General features: G+C 36.3%; 2 protein-coding genes across 13 annotated transcripts in view; one reads left to right on the top strand and one right to left on the bottom strand.

The window, feature by feature from the left end:
- ampd2a (adenosine monophosphate deaminase 2a) overlaps positions 1-15,357 on the bottom strand; it is a 36,030-nt gene extending 20,673 nt beyond the window's left edge. Inside the window, exons 1-5 of one of the 5 annotated variants that reach the window (XM_084117779.1) lie at positions 15,129-15,357; positions 6,430-6,560; positions 2,892-3,022; positions 1,371-1,439; positions 1,187-1,298 (exon numbers count right to left, since the gene is read on the bottom strand). In XM_084117779.1, coding sequence (XP_083973905.1) covers positions 1,187-1,298; positions 1,371-1,439; positions 2,892-3,022; positions 6,430-6,560; positions 15,129-15,135 — 450 coding nt within the window. In that variant the 5' untranslated portion in view covers positions 15,136-15,357. Of the gene's footprint in view, positions 1-1,186; positions 1,299-1,370; positions 1,440-2,891; positions 3,023-6,429; positions 6,561-13,647; positions 13,846-15,128 lie in introns of those variants that run through there. The other 4 variants (XM_084117777.1, XM_084117780.1, XM_084117781.1 and 1 more) reach the window with 4 other exon arrangements.
- Positions 15,358-17,163: 1,806 nt separating this feature from the next.
- Positions 17,164-21,339, top strand: LOC311084569 (uncharacterized protein). Of its 8 annotated transcripts, none has more exons than XR_014606551.1 (4): positions 17,177-17,245; positions 17,651-17,699; positions 19,777-21,214; positions 21,312-21,339. XR_014606551.1 is itself a non-coding variant. In XM_084116703.1 (4 exons), the coding sequence occupies exon 4, from the start codon at positions 19,927-19,929 to the stop codon at positions 21,004-21,006; it is 1,080 nt and encodes a 359-aa protein (XP_083972829.1). In that variant the 5' UTR covers positions 17,177-17,245; positions 17,651-17,699; positions 19,777-19,824; positions 19,921-19,926; the 3' UTR covers positions 21,007-21,339. The 8 variants fall into 8 exon arrangements, 5 of the variants coding, with proteins under 5 accessions (XP_083972827.1, XP_083972828.1, XP_083972829.1 ...); XM_084116703.1 differs by having other exon boundaries at positions 19,777-19,824; positions 19,921-21,339; XM_084116701.1 differs by having other exon boundaries at positions 17,164-17,245; positions 19,777-21,339.
- Positions 21,340-23,819: the final 2,480 nt, after the last annotated feature.

The raw sequence follows: 23,819 nt of genomic DNA, 5'->3' as shown, positions 1-23,819 counted from the left end.
ACATTTTACTAAGCTTTATGTGCTTTTGCAAAATAAATAATAATAACAATAATTTTAGTTTTAGTCATTGTAGTACTTCAACTTGAAGTTTTTTCACTTAGTTGCCATGGCAACATTTCTAATTTTCTAATTAATTATCTGATGTTTATGTTTTATTTCAGCTTTATATAAGTTAACAAAAATATTTTTTAGAGTTTTAGTTAACAACAACACTGGTTTTAAATATAAAAAACTGAATTTTTAATACATTTATTCACATACTGATAATTGATTAAATTATATTATTGATTCTCACTTGATTTATTAATTTTCTTAAGACTTACAAATGTGGAATACAATAATCAGTATACAAGAATATCATTATATTTATCCTGTTTTCCAGTAAAATATCTAAACATCCTTAAAACAAGATTAATTTGAGAACAAAACCTAGAGAATTTAATATCTTTAACAAAACAGATTTGTGTTTCATGTTTTAATCTTAAACCTCACTAAATCTAAAGTGAAAATGACATGAAAGTAACCTGCAAAAACAAAATATGTATAACATTCTCTGATTTCAACAGTAGAATAATTTTATAATAATTCTAATATTAAAAACAGTTTATCATAACATATATACATTTTAAACTTTATTTTACGTTTTATTAGTAATTTCTATATTTGTACATTTAACATTGCATTTCAATTGAATTTTAATTGATTGTTTTGATTTTTTATAATTTCTTTAATATTATTTACATACAATTATAGTATTTATTCATATTTTGAATTCAAATAATAAAAAACATTAACTGTTGTTAATTTATACTTTAACTTGTTATAATGCATTAGTATATATAGAAATATAAATTTCCATCATAATAAAAAATAAATAAAAGTGAACGGCTGATTTTAATATTAGAACATTTGTGAATTTCATAACAATTTTTAATATCACATGAAACACTTTTAATTGATCTTGTTTTAAGAACATTTTAGTTGTTTTGTGTTTTCCAGTACAAAAAAATCAATACCGATAAAGATGTTTTTGTTTTATTAGTAATTTCTACATTAGCTAAATGTAAAATTAGCATTTTCAAGTTATTTTTGGTTGTTTTGATCAGTGTTTTAGTATTATTGATATAATATTACAGTATTTTCTAACTGAAGCTCTGTGTGCAGTGTGTGTTTCCCTCGTTCTCACCCCACACTTCTCCTCTCCCGAGATGGACACGCGCTGGAACTCTTTTTCTACGAGCATCTCGCGCTCCATATGATGCTGGTCCACCGCGTCCTCATGACTGTCCTGCATATACCTGATGAACACACACACCATGAGAGACACACACACACACACACAGACGGACGGACGGAAAGCAGAGACTCACTCCAGGTCGGTTGCGCTGTCTATTTTCATGAAGTCTTGTTTGGCTCGCAGCAGAATCTCTGGCTCAAGCCTTGAAGGATGTGAGGCAAAGCAGCAGATTTGAGTGAGTAACACACACACACACACACACACACACGAGAAGAGAGTATAAATCACTCTGACTGACGCTGATTGATTTCTGTAAAGAACTGTTCATTTAAACAGCAGCCGAGGGAATCTGAAACTCTCCATCCGAGCAGAAAGTGTGTGTGTGTGTGTGTGTGTGTTTAAGCATCTGTAAGCGACACAAACCGAAACACACACACACACAAACTGATGAAACGCAGCCAAACTGTGTGTTTATGAACGTCTGCTGTTTGTCAGGGTGTTTTGGGAAGCAAAGAATTCACACAGATCACAAACACAACGCGTGAGCAGGTGCAGCGATTACAAGCGCTTCAGAAAAACACGTTATGTTGTGTGATGTTCAAACACTCGGAGTTTCCCACGATCCACAGCCGGCGGCGAATGATTCACACATCAGCGACTCCTTTGAACTGAATCTTTTTATGGAATCACGAACATCGAGTTCTCCGTTTGCATCTCATGTAGAAGAGAAAGTTGCTGTACATTTACTTCATTTAAATTACAAGTTTATTTTAAATAATACATTCAAATAGTTTATTATTAATAATACATAAATAATATTATCAAATATTATTAATAAAAAAAATTGTATTTGTATTTATTATGCATTTATGTATTATTATTATTGTTCAAATTTTATATTTTTATCTAATATATTATTTTACTGTATTATTGTATGTAATTAGTTTGTATATTTTTTTTACTTAATAATAATTATATGACAGAATTTTAACTTGGGTCTGTTATTCTGTGTAGAAAAAATATATAATTAAAAACTAATATTATTAATATTTAATTATTTTTTTAAATATAAGTAATATCTGTTAACGCTAATAATAATTAATTTATTACTAAATTTATAATTTATTTTATAAATAATGTTTATTAATATTTGTCTCATATATACATATAAAACAAAATATTATAAAAATAAAATTACAATTATTCATTATTTTTTATTTTTTCATACAGTGTGACCCGTCACTAATGTGTTAATGCTAGCGATAAATCACAAAAATCACACTTCGCATAATGTACATTAAACATCTAATATATTCAGATTAGCTGAGACTCACTTTCAGTGCGTATGGAAAAATGAGTTAGTAAACCAGGTTAGGACACAGTGTGTGTGTGTGTGTGTGTGTGTGTGTCAGTGTGTGTGTCAGTGTGTGTGTCAGTGTGTGTGTGTCAGTGTGTGTGTGTCAGTGTGTGTGTGTCCTCACAACAGACGTGTAATCTGGATCAGTCAGCGGACGTTATCAGAGTGGACTGTGTGTGCGTGAGAGTGTGTGTGTGTGTGTGTGTGTGTGCGTGCGTGCGTGCGTGCGTGAGTGTGTGTGTGTGCGTGTGTGTGTGTGTGTGTGTGTGTGTGTGTGTGTGTGTGTGTGTGTTTTACTTGACATCCTGACTGATCTGTCGCTCCAGACGGTGGCGTTTCTCCTCCAGTTGTTCTATGGGACTCTCTTCGGGAAACTCGTACGGAGCGCAGCGCATGTCACTGTCTGTCATACTCCTCGCCAGCAGCTCCTACAACACACACCATACACACACACAACTGTTACACACACACGTTACACACACTCATATAACACACACACACACACACGTTACACACACTCATATTACACACACACACACGTAACACACTCATATTACACACACACACACACACACACACACACAACTGTTACACACACACATTACACACACTCATATAACACACACACTCATATTACACACACAAGTTACGCACGCGTTGTACACACGAAGGTCCCACACTCATATTACACACACACACACGTTACACACACTCATATTACACACACACACACACACACACACACACTCATATTAAACACATGCATTACACACACGTTACACACTCATATTACACACACACACACAAGTCAAGTCAAGTATATTTGTATAGCGCTTTTCACAATACAGATTGTATCAAAGCAGCTTCACAGTATTAAATTAAAATAATACAACAAGGTTTGTTTCTAGTGGAATTTATTGATTGATAAAATTAAATTAAATATTCCCAAAATATCCCCAACTGAGCAAGCCAAAGGCAACAGTGGCAAGGAACCGAAAAACTCCATCAGGTGACCTAATGGAGAAAAAAAAACCTTGGGAGAACCCAGGCTCAGTCGGGGGCCAGTTCTCCTCTGGCGTTTATGAACTAGAGGTCGGATTTAACTGTAAGATTAAAAGTATTATATGAATGCCTGGCTGAAGAGATGCGTCTTTAATCTAGTTTTAAACTGGGAGAGCGAGTCTGAGCAACGAACAGTATCAGGAAGACTATTCCAGAGTTTTGGAGCTAAATGTGAAAATGCTCTCCCTCCTTTGGTGGATCTGGATATCCTAGGTATGACCAAAAGCCTTGAATTTAGTGATCTTAAAGAGCGCGATGGATTATAGGGCGATAGAAGATCGGTTAAATAGACTGGAGCTAAGCCGTTTAGGGCTTTATAGGTCAGTAGCAATACCTTGTAATTAATACGGAACTTTATAGGTAACCAGTGTAGTGATGATTAGGGCTGTAATCTCCCAGTCGATTAGTCGATTATTTGGTCGATACGTTCTTGCTCGACCTAAATTCTGATTGGTCGATTTTTTGCCGCGTTCATTTCATCAGGTGGAAAGCACTAATTGCTAATGGGGGTGTTTTCAGATCACCCCTGTTTCACAGGTAATAGTCTGTCTTCAGAACACCCCCCTTGTTTTCACTTCTTTTGGATTAGCCCAACCCACTGGAGAAGAGAGACAGATTGAAGAAAGTAGGCTACTATAAGGTTTGCTGAATATTATTACTTGATCTGGTTTGTTTAATAAACATTCTTTTTTATTATAGTGGACGTACCTTTTGTGTTTAAGAGTAAAAGCTTTAAGTTAATAGTCTATTCGTGTCTCAGCCGCGAAGCTGAGCTCCTATGTTCAGTTGCACGAGCTGCACAGAGCGGCTGAAATGACAGTGTCTGTCAGTTATTATAATACATATGACAAAAACAATTGTCTAAATTATGTTGCATATTCCTCAAAAGTTCTTTTGATGATGATATCACTAGTTGACAACATAGTACCGTACTATTTTCGTAAATCATAGGCTCTGATATTGCGCAGGTGCACGTGATGCAACGCTGCAGAGCCGACAGACTCATGTGTCAGACTCATTTCAGTGCAAAATAATTAGGTCAAAAACGATTTAATATACTGCAAATAGCCTACTAGTTTTTTATGTTTATTTATAATTCATTTAGGCGGACAACAAGGCTACCAAGTACTGCGCACATTGCGCAGCTAATTAATTTAACGTTTTTTTTCCCTAACGTCATTTTTAGTCGATTTTTAGTCGAAAATTTCAGGACTTTAGTCGACCAAGATTTTCTTTGGTTGATTACAGCCCTAGTGATGATAATATCGGTGTTATATGATCATATTTTCTTGATCTAGTAAGAACTCTAGCGACTGCATTTTGGACTAACTGTAGCTTGTTTATTGAGGATGCAGGACAAACAGCTAATAAAGCATTACAGTAATCTAGTCTCGAGGTCATGAATGCATGAACTAACTTTTCTGCATCAGAAACTGATAGCATGTTAGGTAGCTTAGCAATGTTTCTAAGGTGGAAAAAGGCTGTTTTTGTAACATATGAAATATGATTTTCAAAAGACAGGTTGCAGTCTAGTATAACACCCAGGTCTTTTACTGTAGAGGATAAAGTAACAGGACACACACACACACACACACACAGGTTCCACACTCGTAATACACACACGTTACACACACCCATATTACACACACACACACACACACACACACACACGTTACAAACACTTATAATACACACGCGTTACACACACAGGTCCCACAATCATATTACACACGATACACAGACAAACATTACACATACACGTTCCACACACTCATATCACACATACATTACACAGACATACGTTATGCACACACGTCTCACACACACACACAGGTTATGCAATCATATTATACACACATATTCCACACACACGTTCCACACACTCATATTACACACACACGTTACACAGACAAGCGTTACGCTCACACACACACACGTTCCACACACTCATATTACACACACGCGTTACACAGAAAACTGTTACGCACACACACACACCCACACACGTCACACACGTTCCACACACTCATATTACACACACACACGTTCCACACACTCATATTACACACACGCGTTACACAGAAAACTGTTACGCACACACACACCCACACACGTCACACACGTTCCACACACACATATTACACACACACACACACACACACGTTCCACACACTCATGTTACACAGAAAACTGTTACACACACACACACCCACACACGTCACACACGTTCCACACACACACAAGTTCCACACACTCATATTACACACACACACACACGTTCCACACACTCATATTACACACACGCATTACACAGAAAACTGTTACGCACACCCACACACGTCACACACGTTCCACACTCATATTACACACACACACACACACACACACACGTTCCACACACTCATATTACACACACGCGTTACACAGAAAACTGTTACAAAGAAAAATGTTACACACACACACACGTCACACACGTTCCACACACTCATATTACAGGCACACACGTTCCACACACTCATATTACACACACACACACACACACACGTTCCACACACTCATATTACACACACGCGTTACACAGAAAACTGTTATGCGCACACACACGTCACACACGTTCCACACACTCATATTACACATACACACACACGTTCCACACACTCATATTACACACACGTTCCACACACTCATATTACACACACACACACACACACGTTACACAGACAAACGTTCCACACACACACACACGTTCCACACACACACACGTTCCACACACCTCTGCGATCTCCTTGTATTTCCCGTCCATGGATGTGCGCAGGTCGATGGGCAGGTGTTTGTGTGTGACCGGAGTGCCAGGCAGAGAGCGCTGGGACATCAGAGGCCTCTGCTCAGCAGAACCACACAGATCTGCAGAGAACACACACACACACACTCATTACAGCGCTAGTAACAATCATCACCAGTGCTGCTGTTCACTCGCGATCTACACCTGCTGGACGATACAAACACTCCACAGACGCACGTCAAACGAGGGACCCGAAGGTCACAGAGACTTTCCATGCCAGACAGGAAGAAAGCACACAGAAACCTAGCCACAAACTCCCTGGCAACCACATAGCAACAAGGCACATCACACCAGCAATGGCCTTGCAAACACTCATCACTTAGCATCCAAGCAATCACTTAGAACACCCTAGAAACCATATAGCAATTATCCTCAAAACACTAGCAACTGCATAGCCACCAGCCACAACACCCTAGCAACTGCATAGCAACCAGTCACAACACCATAGCAATTACCCTAGTAACCACTTAACAACATCTTAGCAATCACTAAGAACACCCTAGTAACCACATAGCAACCATCCACAACACCATAGCAATTGCATAGCAACCAGCCACAACACCATAGCAATTGCCCTAGTAACCACTTAACAACATCTTAGCAATCACTAAGAACACCCTAGCAACCATCCAAAACACCCTAGCAACTGCATAGCCACCAGCCACAACACCATAGCAATTGCCCTAGTAACCACTTAACAACATCTTAGCAATCACTAAAAACACCCTAGCAACCATCCACAACACCCTAGCAACTGCATAGCCACCACCCACAACACCATAGCAATTGCCCTAGTAACACTTAACAACATCTTAGCAATCACTAAGAACACCCTAGCAACCATCCACAACACCCTAGCAACTACATAGCCACCAGCCACAACACCATAGCAATTGCCCTAGTAACCACTTAACAACATCTTAGCAATCACTAAGAACACCCTAGAAACCATCCAAAACACCCTAGCAACTGCATAGCCACCAGCCACAACACCATAGCAATTGCCCTAGTAACACTTAACAACATCTTAGCAATCACTAAGAACACCATAGAAACCACATAGCAACCATCCACAACACCCTAACAAGTGCATAGCAACCAGCCACAACACCATAGAAATTGCCCTTGTAACCACTTAGCATCCTAGCAATCACTAAGAACACCCTAGCAACCGCATAGCAACATCCACAACACTCTAGCAACTGCATAGCAACCAGCCACAACACCCTAGAAATTGCCCTAGTAACCACTTAACAACATCCTAGCAATCACTTAGAACACCCTAGTAACCACATAGCAACCAGCCACAACACCATAGCAACTGCCCTTGTAACCAATTAACAACATCTTAGCAATCACCAAGAACACCCTAGCAACTGCATAGCAACCATCCACAACACTCTAGCAACTGCATAGCAACCAGCCACAACACCCTAGAAATTGCCCTAGTAACCACTTAGCAACATCCTAGTAATCCCTTAGAACACCCTAGTAACCACATAGCAACCATCCACAACACCCTAGCAAATGCATGGCAACCAAGCGCTGCTGTACATCAAAACTTGTTTGATGTTTGATTGGCGGCGCAGAAATATACCATCTAACTCTGTGGTTTCTGTCAGAAAGCTCAGTTTAATGACAGTACAGCAGTGTGGCGTCTGATACTTGTTTGCAGACGACACACTCGTCCATCATCAGTGTCACAAACACACGCTTCACACACACTTAGTGTAGTCCAGCACAGGTGACACAGAAACATTCATCCTCTCACGTTTCATTCACACACTTCCAGCAGTAACATCGAGATCCACACTGAAACACAGGTAAAGCGAACCAGAACTTTCCTGTCCGAACACTGAAGAGTTTGACTCTCGTCATGTGACTTTACCGTGATCATGTGACACACGTTCCACGACATTCCATTGAAACCTCTCAGTCCAGTGAAATTAAATGCATCTCAAACACACACACACACACACACACACACACACACACACACATACACGTCCCATAAACATCCGGGACGCAGTACCTGATCTCTGCTGGGATGCTCAGGATAAAAGCACTTCCTGTGTGTCAGTGTGTGTGTGTGTGTGTGTGTCTCGCTGCAGCTGATTCTCTCTCAGTGTGTGTCGGGACGTTTGGCTCGTACCACGTTGCAGATGGAGGCGGGGGGGGGTCAGTGGTGGGACGGCCCACTGTGTGTTTAAACACAACCCAGCCCTGCGTTTACAGAGGAATCCTGGGAAGACCAGCAGGAACAGACCTCTGTGTGTGTGTGTGTGTGTGTGTGTGTGTGTGTGTGTGTGTGGCTGCGTCAGCACTGCAACACTAGCGTACTGTGCAGTACATACACTGAAGTGTGTACTATGTGAAACTGAACGCAATAATGAGCGTTTCAAAAGTAGTGTAGTCACGTGTGCGGAATAGTCAGATAAGAAAGAAAATTATGCTTTGGTAAATCATAATTACGATACGATACGATTAAGATACTTAATCATAATTACGAGATGAAAAGTCGAAATGATGACATAGTCATATTTATGCGATTAAAAGTCAAAATTCTGACAAATTACGAGATGAAAAATTGAAAATGTACTTAGTTGGGACATTTAAAGGTCAAGATTCTGACATACTTCGGCCCTTTCAGACAGAATGCGCGGCGCTGGCCGCTGGGTTTAGCGTAGCCCTTCAGATACAAAGCGATTTGCGCAACGCTGGCCAGAGAAAAGTAGGCGGAGTTGTCAAAACTTCTAGCGGGAGTATATACGTATAGTCATTTTGATTGTTGTTCCACCTTTCGGTCAGCAGCAAAATATGTCTCTGGCCCGTGCTAAGAAGCTAGCGATAGCATCTAACATGCCAACTTGAATTGAGAAATGCCTCCATGACACAGCTTTTCTTCTGATGTCCCTAGACGACCACAAACTTGTATTGTATAGCTACGGAAATTCCGACACACACTAGCTGTTCATCCATTTTGCTTTCCTCGCTTGTTTGGATGCCCCGATTATATAGGCCGCTCAGGTCATCATCACAGAGCGCAGCGGCGAAAGTTGAAATATTTTAAACTTTGACCGTTGTGCGCACACTTTGGTCGACGCAGCAACAAACCGTCCTCGCGCGGCGCAAGCCACTGAAATAAATGCGTCCTGTCTGAAAGGGCGATTAGTCAAAATTATGAGATTAAAAAGTAAAAATGCGACATCAATCGAAATTGACAAAACGGTTAAATTATGACATCCTAAATCATAATTATGAGATTAAAAGGTAAAAATCGACATAAATTGAAATCGACAAAAAGTTTAAATGATAACATAAGTCATATTTATGAGTTTAAGTCAAAATTGACAATCTCATAATTACGAGAAAAAATAAAATTTACTTAGTTGTGACATTTAAAGGTCAAAATTCTTACATACCTAAGTCATAATTATGAGATTAAAAAGTAAAAATGTGACATCAATCGAAATTGACAAAAAGTTTAAATGATGACGTCATATTTATGAGTTGAAGTCAAAATTGACAATCTCATAATTACGAGAAAATTTTAAATGTACTTAGTTGTGACATTTAAAGGTCAAAATTCTTAAATACTAAATCAAAATTATGAGATTAAAAAGTAAAAATGTGACATCAATCGAAATTGACAAAAAGTTTAAATGACATCCTAAATCATAATTATGAGATTAAAAGGTAAAAATCGACATAAATTGAAATCGACAAAAAGTTTAAATGATGACATAAGTCATATTTATGAGTTGAAGTCAACATTGACAATCTCATAATTACGAGAAAATTTTAAATGTACTTAGTTGTGACATTTAAAGGTCAAAATTCTTAAATACTAAATCAAAATTATGAGATTAAAAAGTAAAAATGTGACATCAATCGAAATTGACAAAAAGTTTAAATGACATCCTAAATCATAATTATGAGATTAAAAGGTAAAAATCGACATAAATTAAAATCGACAAAAAGTTAAAATTATGACATGTCATATTTATGAGTTGAAGTCAAAATTGACAATCTCATAATTTCAAGAAAAATTTAAATTTACTTAGCTGTGACATTTAAAGGTCAAAATTCTTACATACCTAAGTCATAATTATGAGATTAAAAAATAAAAATTGACATCAATCGAAATTGACAAAACGGTTAAATTATGACATCCTAAATCATAATTATGAGATTAAAAGGTAAAAATTGACATAAATTGAAATCGACAAAAAGTTGAAATTACGACATGTCATATTTATGAGTTGAAGTCAAAATTGACAAATCTAATAATTACGAGAACATTTTTAATTTACTTAGCTGTGACATTTAAAGGTCAAAATTCTTACATACTAAGTCATAGTTATGAGATTAAAAAGAAAAAATCTAAATTTAATTGAAATTATGATATACTAAGTCATAAGGTTAAAAAGTCAAAATTGACAAAAAAAACGTTGAATGTTTATTCAGAGTCATTAAAAGGGTACGAGAGAAATCATAGCACTCAAAATGGCACCTGTAGCCCCGCCTCTCAGTCGAACGGGCCAATCGCGAGCCAGAAGACATATTTTTTAGATTTCTAGACAGAAACTTCTTCTTAACTCATAAAAGTGTATCACTTTCTGAAAACTGTGTTCATATCTTAGTGTTTTTAGCCCAATGTTTTTGTCTGCGTTGAAATAGACGGAGCTTTGTTGATAAAAAGCTGCTCGAGGGCGTTTCCAAGATGGCCGCCGAGCGAACGGATTGCCTTACAAGGGCTTCATTCAGCAGGTTTCAAGCTTAAATATATGCAGCTTTTGCATTTTTTAAGCGAATTGTGTATAAAAACATTTTTCTTCTAATTTCTGTACAACCAATCACAAACTTTTTCAGATAAGCCCCGCCCCTGAATGACAAATTGTTATATTTCACAGTCTTTTACTGTGTAAGTGGATGGTTACTGAGCAGAATAAAGTGTGAGGTGAACTTAAACACACACACACACACACACAGAGACTGGACTTGTGTTTTTGTCTGTAACCAAGTGTCTAGACTGAGGTTTAAAGACTCACACACGCGCGGGTTCATATTTAGAAGCTGTGACTGGATTGGCTGAACACACACACACACACACATTGTGCCACTAATGAGAGTTTTGTGTGTGTTAGATTGTCTTAAAGGCACGAAAACTGCAGGAGACACAGTTGCGGGCGTCACGGGTGAGTGTGTGTGTGATAGGGGTTGATCTCTGTGATTAACTGTCCCGTAAACTCTATAACCCTTCAGCTCAAAATGACTGCAACACACACACTCCAGACGGCGCTCTAAAACACACTAACACACCCTTGTTTGTTTATTTATAACAGATTTTGACTTGACTTGAAAAAGACAAAATTATGACATAACTCGAAATTATGACACTAAATCCTAATTATGAGATTAAAAAAAAAATGTATGAGAAAACTCGAAAATATGATATAACTCGAAATTATGACATACTGAAACGTAATTGAGATTAAAACATTGAAATTGAATTATACATGATATGAGGTTAAAAAATTATAACAGTTGAAATTGAAAATAATTGATACAAGTCAAAATTATTAGATGAGAAGTTGAAATTCTGATTATGTCCTAATTATGTGGTAAGTGAAAATTATGACTATGAGATTAAAAAGACGAAATTTATAAAATTGACATACTAAATCAGAATTGTGACTGTTTAATGTCATAATTATGACAAAAAGTTATGACATAAAATGTCAAAATTGACATTCTAAATCATAATTGAGATTAAAAATTTTTACAAAGTTGGAATTATGACAAATTGAACTGATAATATACTATGTCCTATTTATGAGATGACAAGTCAAAATTATGACTTAAAAAATTATAATTATGAGATTAAAAAAATCAAAATTATGAAATACTAAAATTGACATACCAAGTCACAATTTTTTCTTTTTAAACTCGTAATTATGATAAAATTGAAACTGTGACATAAAAAGTCAAAATTGACATACTAAATCAATTGTGAGATGAAACATCATAACAACAATCATAATATACTAACTACTATTTATGAGATGACAAAATTATGACTTAAAAAGTTACAATTATGAGAATAAATTCTGAAATTCTAAATCCTGACGTTAAAAATTCGAAATTATGAAATACTAAAATTGATATACTACTAACAATATTGACTTTTAATGTCTTAATATTGAAATTGCGACATAAAAAGTCAATTATGACATTTTAACTAAATAAAAAGTCGAAAATTACAGAATTATTACATTATAAATCAGATTTTAGATTTTGACGAGTAGAATTTAACAAAAATGTATTGTTACTTTTCGACAGAATAGGTAAATGATTAGACCACAACAGTACACATATAATATGCATTAGAAATATCTTATTATTTATAATCTTACTATATTGTGTTGTTTTACAGTTATTTTATTTCTGTTATCATGTCATATATTGTTGTTGCTATTATATTATTGTGTTTTTATTATTATATTTATTTGATTACTTTCTTTACACAAAGTTGTTTTGTGATCTATATGTTTGCAAATTGCAATATTTTCATCTTTGTCTTGGACTGATAACTGTTAACCTTCAAATATTATGTGTTTCTCAACTCAATTTTATTTAGTTTAGACACATTTTTAAATTTCCTGTTATTTTTATTTCTGTTAAATCGTTCACTAAGACTTATTCTAGACTTATTTAGTTTCAGACGAAACCATAAAGGTTTAAACCCATTATGAGCGCCACGAAGCGTCCGTGTCACACGCGTGTGTCATATTTTCTGAGGCAGGACACACACACACACACACACACACACACACGCTTTTGTGTAATTCATGAGCTCTCGCATCACACGCCTGGACGAACATTTTCCCAGAATCCCACGTTCTCGCACTCCGCATTCGTCATTAATATATTGATGCGTTCGGGGACGAAACAAGCGAAACTGCCTGAAAGTTTCATGATTAGAAACCAGTGATGAGAGAAAACACGTAAGATTATTATAAAAATACAATTATTTTAAATATTCACTGTCATATTAATTCCAGGTTCAGTTTAAAGCACACAGAGAGAGCTGAAACTCTCAGAACGGCCTGAACTGCTCTGGAGCTACGGTCCTGTATCACACCCCACCTGTCTGTCTCTCTGCCCGTCTGTCTCTCTGCTGCAATGAGACTCACCCGGGCTGGTCCGGCTGTGTAAACTGCCTCTCTTGACTGCTTTGCTTTTGCTTTTGCTCTGCGGTGGAGCTGCGCTGGAGTCCGACATGCTTTCGCCTGCACCGGACAGATAGATATAGAGAGAGAGAGAGAGAGGGAGAGAGGGAGAGAGAGAGAGAGAGAGGCACGGAGACTCTCTTATCAGGGCAGGAAGATACGCACAGGGGGCGGGGCTTGGGGATCTCTTAGCGCAGTAGTGGAGGCGGAGCCACTCCCTTCCTACATCAGCAGAGGGGAGGGGCTTAGGATTCCCCTACAACACTCTGATCTGTTGCTGCGGCAACCATGCAGCAAGAATTGCATCATGGGGAGAGTGTGCATGGCAGCATGCTATTCCTGCAGTATGCAGACTGCGCGCAGTTCGAGTTACAAAATAAACTGTGCAGATGATCTACTGTGAGGGAGCACACCGTGTGGGATAATGTTTCCCACAATGCAATGCACTTGGCAAAAATAACAGGGTTTTTTTTCCTGGTCTTGTCTCATTCGATCAAACTTTGTCATAGCATACTACTTCATACTGTACCATATTTTTTTTAAATAATAGTATGTAGTATGCATTGTTAGACACATTTACTCATTATTCGATCAAGCTGATGATTTTATCATAGCATACTTCATTCTGGTTTATATACTTAAATAATAGTATGTAGTATGCATTATGTTCAACACATTTACTCATTCGATAAATGGACAAAAGATTTTATAACATACTATGCATGTTCAACACATTTACTCATTATTCGATCAAACTGACAAAATATTTTATAATAGCATACTACTTCATCCTGTCATATACTAGTTTAAAAAATAGAATATAGTATGTATTGTTCAGCACATTTACTCATTGTTTGCTCAAATTGATGAAAGGTTTTATCATAGCATATTATTTTATATACTATTTAAATAAAGTATGTAGTATGCATTATGTTCCGCATATTTTCACAGACACAGTCCATACAGACTGACCACACAGACTATCTACACTTTCCTAAGTATATAGTGTGCAAAGTCGGGGTTCCGTTAAAGAGGAAGTTGATAATCAGATCTAATGTTCACGAGGACTTTAAACTCTATTACACTGAGAACTTTGACCTGGTTAAACATTCACCAAATAAGAAGAATTTCATAATTTAGTTTTTTTTTTTTTAAAAGCTAATTAAATTATTAACGAGACTTCAGTCCTACAATAGTGCCAAATAATAAAAACCATAAAATAGCAGATCCAGACCAGTGCTGTGTGAAGATTCGTGTATTACTGTGTAATGCTGTGTGAACTACTGTGTGTGATTATTATTTTGTTACTGGATGAATTGTTTTCACTGTTATACAGTGTTAAGAGTGTTGTATAAAGTTGTGTGATGTTATAGAGAGCTGTTGTTATTCTGGACTCACTCGTCATGTCTGCAGATTCTGGTCCGGTTTGATCCCTCCTCAGATGAAAAGATGAAAATTAATAATAATTATGGGAGATACTTTCGGTGTTTAATATTAGCGGAACTGCTTAAGTTCTTCCGTTCATCCAGATTTCAGAGTCTTCCACTCATTAAAAAAACTCGGAGTGGATTCGGACCGTTTGAGTTTTTCAGGAACTTTGATAAAATTTCACTTGAGAAATGGAGTCGCACTTAAAGGGGCCGCTGCACATTTATAGGCAGGACCCGATCAAGACCCGATCAAAACACGATTTTTATTGAACGTGATTAGAATACAACCAACTTTTGCTGATGCAAGGGTACATTAGAGTTATGTTAAACTAATCGATAAATAACGTGTAAAATCAGATTCTAGGATGTGTTTAATAAGTGGTGTCTGGTTTCATTCAGCACTAGCAAGAGACGCTGTTCAGTTCGAAATATGTATCGACATTTTCCATGATTATAATTCAGCATTTCAGAAAAGGCAGAATTAAAATAAAAAATAAAAAATAAAATAAAAACTTGACAAGACCCAAAGTCTTAGTCTTAGTCAAAGTCTTAGACCCAAAGTCTAAAATATATATCACATTTTATTAGCCTGTGATATATATATATATATATATATATATATATATATATATATATATATATACAGTACCAGTCAAAAGTTTGGAAACACTACTATTTTTAATGCTTTTGAAAGAAGTCTCTTATGCTCATCAAGCCTGCAGTTAAAAACAAAAAAAACCCCAAAAAACAGTAATATTATGAAATATTATTACAATTTAAAATAATGGTTCTCTTTTTTAATATACTTTAAAATGTAATTTATTTTTGTGATGCAAAGCTGAATTTTCATCAGCAAGTACTCCAGTCTTTGGTGTCTTATGATCCTTCAGAAATCATTCTAATATGATGATTTATGATCAATGTTGGAAACAGTTGTGCTGCTTAATATTTTTTTATAACCTGAGATACTTTTTTCAGGATTATTTGATGAATAAAAAGTTAAAAAGAACTGTATTTATTTAGAATAGAAATCTTTTGTAACAATATACACTACCGTTCAAAAGTTTGGGAACAATAACTATTTTTTTTTTAAGAAATTAGTACTTTAATTCAACAAGGATGCGTTAAATTGATAAAAGGTGATGGTAACGATTTATATTGTTAGAAATGTTTTTATTTTGAATAAATGCTGTTTTTATGAATAAATGCTGTTAACGTTTTACTCATCAATGAATCCTGAAAAAAGTATTCAAAAAAAATATATTAAACAGCACAACTGTTTCCATCATTGATAATAACTGAGTATCAAATCATCATATTAGAATGATTTCTGAAGGATCATAAGACACCAAAGACTGGAGTACTTGCTGATGAAAATTCAGCTTTGCATCACAAAAATAAATTACATTTTAAAGTATATTAAAAAAGAGAACCATTATTTTAAATTGTAATAATATTTCATAATATTACTGTTTTTTTTTTTTTTTGTTTTTTTTTAACTGCAGGCTTGATGAGCATAAGAGACTTCTTGCAAAAGCATTAAAAATAGTACTGTTTCCAAACTTTTGACTGGTACTATATATATATATATATATATATATATATATATATATATATATATAATTATTAAATTAATATGTATATAGAATTATATTTATCATTTATATTTATTATTTATTTATCTTTATCGACAATATATTTATCTTTCTTAGAATCTTTTTTTTTTTTTTTGGGCGAACTTTGAAAAAAAAAAAAGGTCATGTTTATTAGTTAGATCTTTTGGAAAGCTTTTACTATTGTAAATGAATCTACTGGCCGTTGGAAGAACGGTCACTGGCACCTCAGATAAACTGTTGAGCAGAAGTCTCCCGCAAACGCCCTCGCTGCTCAGGCGGTGCTCATATCTTATCAGATTTCTCAGAATGAGAATATTTATCAATAGTCCTGCAAACGCAGCATCTGCACTGTAACTCCAGTCCAGTAGGGGGCGGAAGTGCTCTCTCACATTGTTTGGTCTTCCGATGTGAAATGGCAGAAGAAGACAGAAGACGGTTCCCTGAGTGAGGAAAATACCGATGTCTTTGTGTAAGTTATTATATTATCTGCGAATATTAACTCATATTTTTTTGATTGGGTGAATTTCCAAAGCAATCTCAATGGGAATTTAAATGATATATTATATATTCAGAATAGTGTTTTGTTTTTCGTGGTTTTTATCAGAAATAACAGTTAAGTTAACATAAATCCCTCCTGACAAAATATATTTTATCAGGAGGGAACAAGCAATTACAGAATAAGGTGCAAATGATGTTTATTATAGCATCACTCATGAAAATGACTTAAATCCTCACGCCTGGAGAGACTATTTAGACTATTTAAGCTTTATTATTGTTCTGTATCAGGACTGGTAAATTACACGCCACTAGTTTTGACTGTTCATGTAAATAGTTGCTGTTTTCCCCTCGTTCATTATTATGCTGATGTCTTCAGATCTCACCTGAAGCTCTTTCAGTGCTGTCAACAGACTGAGGCAAACTAGGTATGGGATCTAAACTTAAATTATCAATCTTACTTTAATCTTAGTTTCCCGGACAGGGTTTAAATCAAGCATTAATCTAGAATAGTTAATCGTGTCTTAAAAAAATGTCTTTCTGTAACACAGATTAGTTACACCTGGACTATGGAGTCCTGAACTAAAATAAAGCAGATTAATTTAACACCAACTGTGCTAATCTGAATTATCATGACAGAGATTGCCTATAAAACATGGAATGAACCAAGAACATCTTAAAATTGCATTGAACTGAGAAGCAAATCCAAGGAAAACAATGGCATAAAAAAAAAAAAATATTTACTAAACAGGAGAAAATTATTTTTAAGCATGTTAAATAAACTGCACACATCAGCTGTGGAATAAAATAAAAGAAATGCCTGAAATCTGTTCATAATTAATTATATATATATATATATATATATATATATATATATATATATATATGAATGTGAGTGTGTATAATCAACCATGTACAGCTAACTAGAATGAATGGTGTTCATTAACAATAAAAGGTTTTCATTTAAAATATTTTTTTCCAAATTATCCTACAAATAATGCTTCTTGATTATTCCTGTGATTTACATAACAAACTTCATGTAACTTTTCTTTACACACATGGTATTCAATGTTGGTATTCTAGAAGCAACACTTCACCACAATGGTAACCCCCCCCCCCCCCCCCCCAAAAAAAAAATACTAACATAACAGAAACTTTTAAATACCAACGTAATAGAACATTAAACATGAACAAGTCTCTCCATTTTCTCATCTTGCTAAAAAATATCATAAAATATCACTTCATTTCAAACTTTTCTCTCCCAATTTCAAGTCAGTTTAACATGAACCGGTCACATTTGAACTAGAAACCCGATACAGTGGTGTTAAAACAAAACAAAATAAAGTTTAAATAAAGTGAACAAATCAGCTTATTAAACTCTGGACTAAACTAAATCTAGGACTATATAAACAATGACAGAGAAAGCAGATTTCTGTTCATTTCATTTAGGACTAGGACTGGCTTAATCTCTGTCCGGGAAACCGCCCCGTTATGTTTAATAACTGAATCCCAATAATCAAAATCTCATAGATAGATCAATATCTTCATCCTATTGCAGGGATACGACAAAGTTTTTCATATTTTATACACCATGGACCCTCAAATATGATCATTCTCATGTGAGGGACCCTCAGAGGCATCTGTCTCTTATAAACACCCAATTTATACACTGAAAAATGTATATTATAAATCTACAATTATTTTTAGTTACATTATTATTATTAGTGCTGTCAAATTGATTAATGGTGATTAACATAAAAGTTTGTGTTTATATAATATATGTGTTTACATATTATTATATTTATATATAATATATATATATATATATATATATATATATACACGTTTACATATAGGCTACACACACGTCTCACACACATATTATTACGTTTGTATTATATAAACACAAACGTTTATGTTCGATGTGATTAATCATGATAATTATTATATATATATTTTGATTGCGATAGTAATGTATTGTTTAATGTATTATTTATTTAATTTAAATCATTTATTAATTACATTTTAAAAAAATCAAATTAAATCTATTTAACGGCGTAATAACCAACTAATACCTTTAATCACATTTTTTATTAATTCATTAATTTTAATGTAATGTATTTCTTTGCTTATTTTAATCTTATTTATTTTTTGCAGATTTTCTCCTTTTCTATTAGTTTTTATTAAGTTGCATTATTATTAGTGCTGTCAAATCAATTATCAAAGTTTTGTGTTTATATAATATGTCTATGTAATGTATATTATAATATTTATATATACACACACACACACATATACGTATGTCACACACATATATTCTATAAACAGCTTGCTATTGTAATGTATTGTTTAATGTACTATTTAAATCATATTTTTATTTATTTTAATCTAATTTAATCTATTTAACGGATTAATAACCAACCTATACTTTTAATAAAAAAAAAAATTAATTGATTAATTTTAATGTAATTTATTTATTTACTTATTTTAATCTTTTTTTTCCAGATTTTCTCCTTTTCCACGGACTCCCCTGCAAGATACTGACATGCTAGAGTTAACGTTTAGCACATCTATTCACTCACATATTTCCTTGTTTATTTTCCCATCCCAATTTAATGACTTTTTTTATTTTTATAATGTTCATTTCAGGTTCTAATGGAAGTGAAAGAGGAACCGAACGAGGTGGAGGAGAAGAAACATCATCATAATCATCATTATTATCACCCAATCACTGTAGGAGAAAGACCTCCATCTCCCTCGCCACCGGAAACATCTTTCCCAGGAAAGGTCAACAAGTCTTTCCCGTGCCCTCAGTGCGGGAAGAGTTTTGCACGTAAGGCGAGACTGGAGCGGCACATCAGGATCCACACCGGAGAGAAACCCTTCGCGTGCGTCGAGTGCGCCAAGAGCTTCGCGTGTAAAGCCAGACTCGCCAGGCACGCCAAAACCCACACCGGAGAGAAGCCGTTCACATGCGACTGGTGCGGGAAGAGTCTGGCGTGCAGGACGAGGCTGAAGAGACACATGACCACACACACCGGAGAGAAGCCGCACGCGTGCCCGCAGTGCGCTAAGAGCTTCGCCTGCAACGCTAACCTACAGCGGCACATCAAACTGCACACCGGAGAGCGGCCGCACGCGTGCCCGGAGTGCGGGAAGAGCTTCATACGGAACGAGAAGCTCAGGAGTCACATGACCATCCACACTGGAGAGCGGCCGTACACGTGCGACCAGTGCGGGAAGAGTTTCCGACACATCAACGGCCTCAAGGATCACCAGCTCTCTCACGCCGCCGTGAAGTCGTTCAACTGCGAGCAGTGCGGGAAAGAGTTCATCACCGCGTCCGCGCTCAAGAGACACACCAAAGTGCATTCGGGCGAGAAGCCGTACTTGTGCGCGCTGTGCGGGAAGAGCTTCGCGCGGGTGGATTGCTTTAAAAGGCACCAGGAAGTGCACAGCGGCGTGAAGGATCACGTGTGCTTCGAGTGCGGGAAGGCGTTTGTGACGGCCGACCAGCTCAAGCAACACCAGAGGACTCACGCCGAGGAGAAGCCGCACAAGTGCGCGCTCTGCGGGAAGGGTTTCGCGCGCGTGCCGCAGCTGATCGCGCACGAGCACACACACCGGGAGAAGCCGCACCACTGCGCTCTGTGCGGGAAGAGCTTCAAGCAGGCGCGGCGTTTACTCGCTCACGTGAAGAAGCACCATCCCATCGAGACGCTGATCGTGGAGTGAGACTTTTCCATGTATGATGAAATCAGGTCACTTTTGTCACACTAGAGTAATTATGTTTGCAAAATAATGTGTGTAGGGTGTGTATTGTAAGGAAGCTTGTTTTCGGCACGGAATTAAACGATTTAAAAGATAATTGCGACTTTTTATCTCACAATTCAGATTTTTTAAAATCTCAGAATTGCGAAATATAAACTTGCATTGCAAAATTGTAATTTTTCTCGAAATTGCGAGTTCATATCTCGCAATATATGACATAATATTGTTTATTATAGTAACTATATATAGTATACAGTACTGTGCAAAAGTCTTAGGCATGTTAATACCCCCCCCCCCCACACACACACACACAAAAAAAGGTTTTAAGTCAGTTATTTATATCTTTTGCTGTAGTGTGTCATTCTTTTTGCCATTAATTGTAATAATCCAGTGAGATTTGTGTATGCACAAGGAGTCTGACAACAGCCGGTCTGATCTGATCTCACCATCATCGAATCCGTCTGTGATTACATGAAGAAACAGAAGAAACTGAGACAGACTAAATCCAGAAGAACTGCGGGACGCTTGAAGAAACCTGAGACTTTTGCACAGTACTGTATATCTCACATCTCTGGACTTTTCTCAGAATTGCTAGATTTTAAAGGGTTCGTTCACCCAAAAACGAAAACTCTGTCAGTAATTACTCTCCCTCATGTTGTTCCAACCCCGTAAGACTTTCGTTCATCTTCAGAACACAAATTAAGATATTTTTGAGTAAATCTGAGAGCTGGATCACTCCTCCATAAGCTTCTTTGTGATTGAAACTTGCCAGCCCAGAAAGTTAGTAAAGACATTGTTAAAATAGTCAAAGTGACTACAGCGGCTCAACCTTAAGTTTATCAAGCGACGAGAATGCGCGGAAAAAACAGCGCAGCGCTTCTGGGTTGTACGTCTCAGAACGGAGCCTCACTATTGGCCAGCATCACACGCATCATCACACACATGACCAGCGTCGGCCAATAGTAAGCCTCCGTTCTGACGTACAACCCAGAAGCGCTGCGCTGTTACACTATGTGAACTCACTCAGAAACACAGAAGAACATGAAGAGTTGAATAAAGTCGTTATTTTAGTTTTTTCTGCGCACAAAAAGTATTCTCGTCGCTTGATAAACTTAAAGTTGAGCCACTGTAGTCACTTGGACTATATTAACGATGTCTTTACTAACTTTCTGGGCCAGTGTGGTGAACAAATGAGTCCTACTGAAGAGATGAGTCCGAGCTTAGGACCCAAGCAATCCGATTGGTTCAAAGCATGTTTTATGGGTAATCGCTTTAGTGCCTGGTTACAAATCATACAAAATCACTTTATTATAGAAGACGTTTGTACTACGTTATAACGAGTCATTAATGTATTTTAACTTACACGTTTCATAAACTAGGATTTCTCGTTGTTAGTGTGTTTTTTAGTTAGCTTAGATAGTAGCATAGCATACAGCTAACGTTATCCGATGATCGTGCTAGCTGAGCTTATACTGCCTTACTGTATTCACAGCAATTCGTAATGCAATTATATAATTATTTTTTTTGTAATAATCAGCGCAATATGTTACAAGTACACTTTTTTTTTACATTTTTTAAATTAAAAGAACCATAAAATAATGTTTATTTGTATATATTACTATTTTTCTTATTAACAGTTTAGACAGCTCACGTTAGCTACAAGTTATCGCAAGAACAGATTTAGATCAGGCATACTACTGGCATACTAATGGGGTCCTAAGCTCGGACTCATCTCTTCATTAGGACTCATTTGTTCACCACACCGGCAAAAATAGACACTTTGACTATTTTAACGATGTCTTTACTAACTTTCTGGGCCGGCAAGTTTCAGTAACAGAGAAGCCTATGGAGGAGTGATCCAGCTCTCAGATTTAATCAAATATATCTTAATTTGTGTTCTGAAGATGAACGAAAGTCTTACGGGGTTGGAACAACATGAGGGAGAGTAAATACTGACAGAGTTTTCATTTTTGGGTGAACTAACCCTTTAACTCGCAATTGCACGAAAAAAAAGCCAGAATTGTGAGATAAAAAGTCGCTAAAACTACCTTTTCTATTGTTTATGGAGTGGCAGAAACAAGCTTTCATAATATTGTGCTGCTGATTATGAATGAAAATGTATTTTTATTTAAATCAAATCAAATGGTTTCAACATTGCATCTCAGTACTGTAGTGAATAAACTATTCTATCACCAGATTGTGCTCGTCTTCATTCAGATATCTCACAGGAATGTTAATCAGATTTTGAATTACAAAAACAAAACAAATGCAGATATTTTGCTCTTTTTAAGTGCTCTTGTTTTGTTTATGTTCTCACACCTAGTGGCGAATTATCAATTCGTTTAATTCTGCAAGCAAACAAAAATATATATTTTTTAAGATTCCTATATCAAGTTTTGGGGACTTTTGCTGATTTGTTTGTTCATTGTAGTCCTGATGGAAGTGAAAGATGATGATGAAGTTGACATGATGAGACTGCACACTTGCACCGAGTGTGAGAGAGTTTCACACACATCATCAGTCTGATGAGCATCTTCACACACTCTGTAGAGCTGCGAACACTGTGATGAAGCGTTTCTGTACTCGCCGATGCTGAAGAGACACCGGCAGCCGAAGCCGTACTTCTGTCCTCTGTGCGGGAAGAGGTTTGCGAGACTGGATGGTTTTAAAGAGCATCTAATAATAAACTCATGTGTGCTTTGAGTGCGGAAACGGCTTTATATCGACCTCGCATTTGAACACACACAAGAGGATCCACACTGGAGAGAAACCTTACA

The sequence above is a fragment of the Abramis brama genome, assembly GCF_963993115.1.
Source record: "Abramis brama genome assembly, chromosome: 6".
Classification (NCBI taxonomy): domain Eukaryota; kingdom Metazoa; phylum Chordata; class Actinopteri; order Cypriniformes; family Leuciscidae; genus Abramis; species Abramis brama.
Note: the sequence above shows the minus strand (reverse complement) of the source record. Positions and strands in the feature narration are given on the sequence as shown.

What these genes read in the sequence shown, in the direction of transcription:
- LOC311084569 (XM_084116701.1), top strand. Translation starts at nt 19,927, where the DNA reads ATGGAAGTGAAAGAGGAACCGAACGAGGTGGAGGAGAAGAAACATCAT.